At 54.3% G+C, this 6,527-nt stretch overlaps 1 protein-coding gene across 4 annotated transcripts in view; it reads left to right on the top strand.

Moving 5' to 3' along the window:
* Nucleotides 1-5,791: 5,791 nt before the first annotated feature.
* The window catches only part of LOC308050149 (ankyrin-1-like), a 33,553-nt gene continuing 32,817 nt past the window's right edge, over nt 5,792-6,527 (top strand). The window contains exon 1 of one of the 4 annotated variants that reach the window (XM_080360128.1): nt 5,792-6,002. In XM_080360128.1, coding sequence (XP_080216254.1) covers nt 5,979-6,002 — 24 coding nt within the window. In that variant the 5' untranslated portion in view covers nt 5,792-5,978. The remainder of the gene's footprint in view (nt 6,003-6,527) is intronic. The other 3 variants (XM_080360126.1, XM_080360124.1, XM_080360125.1) reach the window with 3 other exon arrangements.

Genomic DNA, 6,527 nt, shown 5'->3' with positions numbered 1-6,527 from the left:
AATAACCCAAATTATCCTGAGAAACAGCAGCTTGCCTGACGTTAAATATTAAACTCCGCTAAGTGGGTGAGCCGGAGCGCAGGAGCAGCAGCACGCCGGTAATGACTTGCTGTGGCAGGAGGCGGCAGCGGTGCTGGCCAGTGTGCGCTAATCCTTGCTCCTTGGAGCCCTCCATCCCCAGGCAGTCAGGTGTTCCTCCACACAGCTCCCGGCTTCTGAATGGCATTTTGCATGCTTTAAACAGATCAGCACATCAAAGGCTGGCAGAGCCTTTCTCTGGCGTTGCCATGGCAGCGGCAGCTGGGAGGATTTGGATGTTTCTAGGATGGGATTTTGTTGCTGGGTGTGTTGGGGCAGAGCGGGGCTGCTCCGCACACCGACATTCGGTGTCATCATGGGAACGAGCGCGGCTGGTGCTGCTGGCGGCACGTGGGCGTCCCGCTGTGTAACGGGACAGTCTGCCCCAGTTTGGGGGCGCTGGGATGCAGAGCGCTGCACCCGAGCTGCTCAGCCCAGCTCTCTCCAGCCCGGGAGAGGAGGGAGCCCTTCCCATGCTGCACTGCATGTAGAAGTAGGTCAGCTGAATTATACCCTTAGAAATGCTGGTTTCTCTCCCCTGGCTCTCGAGGGAGCCGAGGCAGCAAGCTCTGCTTCAGGCGTTGACTCTGTAGGTGCCTGACGCTGTTTCGGTGACCCTGCCCTCGGGAGGTCTGAATCAGGTGCCTCTTCTGTCCCCTGCAGCTCTGCACATGCCGGGTGCAGTCAATTTCCAGGACTGCATATAAAGCTGAGCTTTAAACACCGTGAAAGTATGACATCGGTCCAGCTTATCCTAAGTAGGTAAATGAGCCGTTGTGAAGCTCCTGCAGATGTCTCAGAGCTGGTTCGTGGCTGGTGTGTTGCGAGTGCAGTTGTGTGTCCAGCGATGGGGGGTGGCTGCTGGAACCCTGGCCTGGGGGGCAGATTTCTGTTTGCGGGTGTGTGCTGGGCACCTCTGTGAGCAGAGCTGGAGAGGATTGTTTGTTCAGACCCATTTCTGCAGAGAAGGATCAGTCCGGGCTGTTGAGAGGAGCAGTTGCACTGATGTTTTGTAGGAGGTAAGGACCGTTCACTTCAGCAATAAGCGCTCCCACGTCTCCTGTACGGTAGCTGACGGAGCTTTGAGGGGCAGGTTCTAGGGAGGCTTTGTTCCCAAATTTTTACTGCTGAGACTGGGAAAAAGTGCTGATAGTGCAGACATTCAGTGAAAAAGGTCCACTGGGGAAATGAAATAGTTGATCTCCTTCAATTGTAGAACAATAGTGAGACTCCCATTAGCTCTGCTCGGTCAGTGGAGCTCTGTCCTCACTCCTGTTCTGCAGAATTGTTCACTTTCCAAAGCAGCGTGTGAGTGAGTGTTTCTGGGACGCTGGGACTCTGCTTCTCTCATCCAGAGGCATCTTATGTAATTGAATTAGACCTTAGGAAAAGCTGCTGTGTGATGAAATCATCCTAAATGCTGATCAGTGAGAGCAGGGCTGTGGGCATACAACAGCAATGTGCACATCTCTTCTGAATCATTCGTTAATTACCCTCAAATGGAACTCATGGGTTTCAAGATTTCAAGTGGATTTTCTGCAGATCTGCCAGACTGTTCTTCAGAGCACTGCAGTAGCTGGAGAAAGGTGCAGGCTGTTGTACTGGGAGCAGGATGTGGTGGTGCGGGCTGTTGTTCTTGCTGTTCTTGTTGTTCGTATCGGGTTGTCCAGGTGTGCTGAGGGTGCTCAAGAAATAATTGAGTCCATTGTATCTGAAAGAACTAGTCGTGATGAAAAGCCACATGTGGTCACCACCAGAACATGGGCAAATACACATTCAATAAAGCCTTTGGCTCCTTTGCCTGTTCAGCAAGGTGATGAACACAGGCTCAGTCTTAGACGTCTGTACAAGATTGAACTTGGGGAAGGAGTAAGAACGTGCAGTTGCACTCCAGACCTCAGGGCATTGGCTTTTTGGTTGAGAAGGCTTGGATTAAGCTTGGATTAAGGAAGAGTGAGGGCAGCGGGACTGAGAGACAGGAAACGGGTTGCAGAGCTGTTCTCTGCAAACAGTCGCGTCCTTCGGGCCTGTGAATATTGCAGCGTTTGTTGTGCTGGTCAGTGCGCCTCGCAGTCGTGTCGTGCACAGTCACTCAGGAGCTGGGTTACCGCTCTGCGCGGATTTCTCGGTGGAGAGAAGGAGCTGCTCAGACTCAGCTGCCCCAGCCCTGCGTTGGTTCCTGCCCAGCAGGAGCAGCGCGCAGCCTGCCGGGATCCGCCTGCTCCCGCGGGAGGCTGCACTGCGCTGCCGCCACGCGTGCACTGCGCTGCTGCCACGCGTGCACTGCGCTGCCGCCACGCGTGCACTGCGCTGCTGCCACGCGTGCGCTGCGGCCAGGCGCTGCCTGTCCCCGTCCTCAGGTCCCCACGCAGGCGTAACATTTGGGCATCTCGGTGGATTTGTAATCCTGCAGTTACCGGTGGGTCCAATAGGATCCGTAACCGGGGTGGATTAACTGCAGCCTGGTAGGGGTCTTGTTAGGTCTTTCAGGCTGGTGCCTGACTGAAAGCAGGACTCTGCACCATACGCAGCAATTAAGAAGTGATGTGCCTTTGGGCCATATTGTGGGCATAACGCCAAACTCTGAGTTCCCAGAACTGGGATTTTTCAGATTCAAAGTGAGTTTGGTGATGCTTTTTGCTCTCAGAACTGCCTGGTTTCAGACAGAAGGAAAAACAGTGGATGTTAGTCCTGTGAGTGAGATGTCCTCTGGCCCACTGTATTGGGAGAGCCAGATGCAGAGGTTGCTGAACACTTTCTATCTGTGCAGAAATCTTGTTTGCAGCCGGGATAGTGCAGAGCTAAGCCATAGCATAAACAGTGAGCCATGAATATTCCTTTTCTCTGGGGGCTCTGCCGCTCTTTCACGTCTTTGCTCTGTGAATCCAGCTTCCTGAATTTTTGTGCCTGAATGAGTATAAACAAGATAAATCAGTGTGATGAATTTTGCAGTTGAGTTGCCTGGCTTACCCAAACGATGAGCGAAAAGAGCACCTTACGACTCATGCCATAAGATGCCAGAGAGGCACATGCTATGGAGCTGTCTGCTCAGTGCGCTCGCAGGGAGGTGCAAAGGGCTGCCTAAACACCCCAATTTTGGGCTCAGACTGTTTCCTCTCCAGGAACTAAACCGTGGTTGTGCTGGCACAAGGCAGCCTTCTTTCGGAGTAAAACGGCAGGCTGATTCATCTCCAAACTCATGCCTTTGGAGGCAACAGTGCGCAGTTCAAGAAACGCAACCTGCAGAACATCTGTTTGATTTTTGTTTCTGGATTTCCTTTGTGAATCTCACAGCCCAAATAGTGCTGAACTGACGGATGACCATGAAACTTTTTCTTAGATCAAGGGTATGGTGGAGGGAGATTTCTTATGGCCATTAGCTGCTGAGCTTTGCAAACCCAGCCCACTGGATTTCTTGCGAGTTTTCATTTGTCCCCTGGTTCTGGGTGCCGGTTTTTAGACTGATTTGGGGAGAAGTACTTGTAAATAGGCTTCCTCCCCTCCTGCTGCAATAAAGGAGATGGAGAGGCAACTAGGGAGAGAACAAGGGCAGGCAAGTTTGTGCATAGCAAATCTTTGTCTCCCTCCCACCAGATAACGTTGCGTAGCTCCCCCTCTGACAGAAAGCTGGAGAGCAGGTGTTGGTGTGGACCTTTCACCTGCACGTTCCTCTGCTGCTCGGGGCTGGTGATTCCAGCACTTCGGAAGCTGAGGGATTAGCCGTTGGAGAGGTGAGGCACTAGCAGCTCCTATGGACCTCCAGAGCAGTGATGATCACCGTACAGAAACCACCAGTGCCACGGGAAGGCACAAGGCCCAGCCTTGCTGTGCCTGCCCTGGGCAGCGGAGCGTCTAGTTCAGCGCTGGAGAGCGTTGTGAGCTGGTAATTTATGCCTCCGTCACTGCTGTTCTCTCTTAACGCGAGCCAGCAGTCTGACGGCAGCGCTGTTTTTTACCCCAGCTCTCTCCTTGCATGAATCTGAGTACCTCCCGTTACCCATGGCTGGGCAGCAGTAGCGGAATTGCGAAGGATCTAAATTATTCAGCTTCTGTTGCTGACTCAGCTTAAAACCTGCATTCACGTTTCCGAAGAGAACAGCTTGTTGACCAGCACCAGGAGCCTGGCGGCTCCTCGGGGCCGCAGCGAGCGGCAGGATCCCGGGGATGGTTTCCTGTGCGAGCAGGACGGGGCCGCGCGGGGCAGCCCCGCCGGGGCACGGTGAGCGCTGGGGGAGAGCAGCTGTCCTGCCTGGTTTCAGCCCTGAGCCCTTTCTGGCACCGCTCCTCCAACTGCCGAATGCAGGAAAGGCTGCATGTCATTCCATGAGCAAAAGCACACACGGTTTCCTTAAAATACTGAAGCCCACTGTTAAAGTTATTTACTCTTCTTCAAGTCACTGTGTTTAAGGTTCTCTGCTGCACACACTACACTCTCCATTCCCTTAAATGAAACGAGAAGAACAGCTGAGGACAGACTAGCAGCAGGCAGCGAAGCGTCTGGTGCTGGGTGATCGCGTCTCTAGTTGCACAGGAGGTAACAACGCAGAGGAAGGAGCCTTGCGTTCCTTCACAGCTACATCATAGTGCAGCTGAAGAGTTTCTCCAAAGGTCAGAGGCAGAACTTTGTATCTTGAAACCCGAAGGAGCAGTTTCCTTTAGAGAACTCCTCTTCCTTGGAGATTTCTGGCAGAGAGCTCTCTGCCCCAGCGGCGCTTTCTGCAGCGGCTGCTGGAATTCAGTGTTTTCATTTTGGTTGCAGACCTGGAGTGCAGTGGCACTAACGCATCAGGGCTGCTGAATCTCATCCCAGGGCTGGGGGAGAAATTACTTTTCCTGTGGGTATGATAGATATTATAGCATCCAGGGAGCAGCACTGAAGACGATACTGAAACCTTGGCTCCCGAAAATCCCCTGGAGCCCATGGGGGTGCACAGTGGCCCCACTGGGAGCTGACAGCTATTATTCGGTGTAACTCTTGGCTGCTTTTTCTCAACGTGAGTTTGCTCTTCCTTAGCGAGTATCCCTGTTGTGTGCACTGTAAATCACTTCCCTTCGCAGAGCTCCAGTGCCAGATGAGCATCGCTCTGCAGTGTCCCCCTGAGCACGAGAGGGTGGGGTGGGAGCGGTCTCCAGGAGCTCTGTTCCTTTGGACAACTGGTGTGACTCCCTTGCGTGTCTTTCAGAGAGGGCATGCACCAGCCACTGTGGACCCCTTGCCTTCTTGCTGCAAGCAAGGATCTCCTGAAGGGATGCTGGAGCAGGAGTCTGCTGTGCAGGTAGAAGGGGGGAAGGGGCGCGTTCATTCTATTGCAGTTGGCTGCAGGCCCTACAGAGGGACGGGAGCTGCTCTCACTAGACATCATTTGCCACTTCAGTTCCATCTCGGTATCCTTCATTTGGGACTGGGCCCAGCTAAGCTCTGCAGAGACCAGTGAACAACCCGGAGTGTTCTGCTAACTGCCTCCAGCCCAGCCTGCTTAGGGCAGCACAAACCAAGAGACAGCACGGTTCTGACTGCGCAGCTGTTTCATTGTGCTTTGTATTTCTGAAGTTTCGTCTTCCCTGCACTGTTTGGAGAGTGGGGTTCACGCATGTGAGCCCCTCCCTGTTTGCAGCTCGCAGATATGCTGATGAAGTGCGCCTCAGGCACTGACTAACCGCGCCGTGTCCAGCCTGGCAGCGCTCCCTGACGTGGGACAGCCGGTAATCTGCAGCCCGCAGGCGGGAGCCTCCCCGGCACGCCGGCGGGCAGGTGTGCGTGGCGATAGGGCGCGGTGCTGCCGCTGATAACCCGGCCCGGGCTGGCTGTGGCGCTTGCTGTGGCTGCGGCATTCGGCGTTGTGGGTGATCTGAGCTGCAGCCCGTGGCCGCGCCGGGCGAGCTGCCGTCCCCCCGCAGCAATGCCATGCCTGCGGTACGCGAGGGTGAGTACTGAGGCATGGTGGGGGCTCGCTGGGCAGCACTCGGGGGAGAGGAATTGGGTCAGGTCTCGGGCTGTTGGTTTACATGTGGGAGTTTAGATATGTCCTGGCCAGTCACATGGACTTTGGTCAAGAGAAAATGGCCCTAGTCACCAACAGATTGCAGCTTAACGGACCACAGAATGGCAGGAAGGGTTTGCTGCCCTTCTTGGGTTGCTGGGAACTGGCCTAAGGTCGTGTTGGGAGCCGGTGGCAGAGCCTGGCATTGAATCCAGAATGGCCAGGTCCTGCTGGTGCTGTACTTGCCTGATCCTTCTCAACGCTGCTTTGTTGGCAGAAGGGATGTACCCCCAGGTGTTGTGGTTTTTTGAGCTATTTTAGTGCTAAATGTTGATGTCTCTGTTACCGTCTTTCTTATTTTACCCACCCGAAGCTCTAGGACAGGTGCAGAGGATGACGTTTCTTTCCAGGCACAGTGCAGCACCAGCTCTGCGGAGGAGCAGGTGGCTGTGCCGCTATGGCTTTGCT

Source organism: Nesoenas mayeri (genome assembly GCF_963082525.1).
Source record: "Nesoenas mayeri genome assembly, chromosome: 27".
Lineage (NCBI taxonomy): Eukaryota > Metazoa > Chordata > Aves > Columbiformes > Columbidae > Nesoenas > Nesoenas mayeri.
This window is presented reverse-complemented; position numbering and strand designations above follow the sequence as displayed.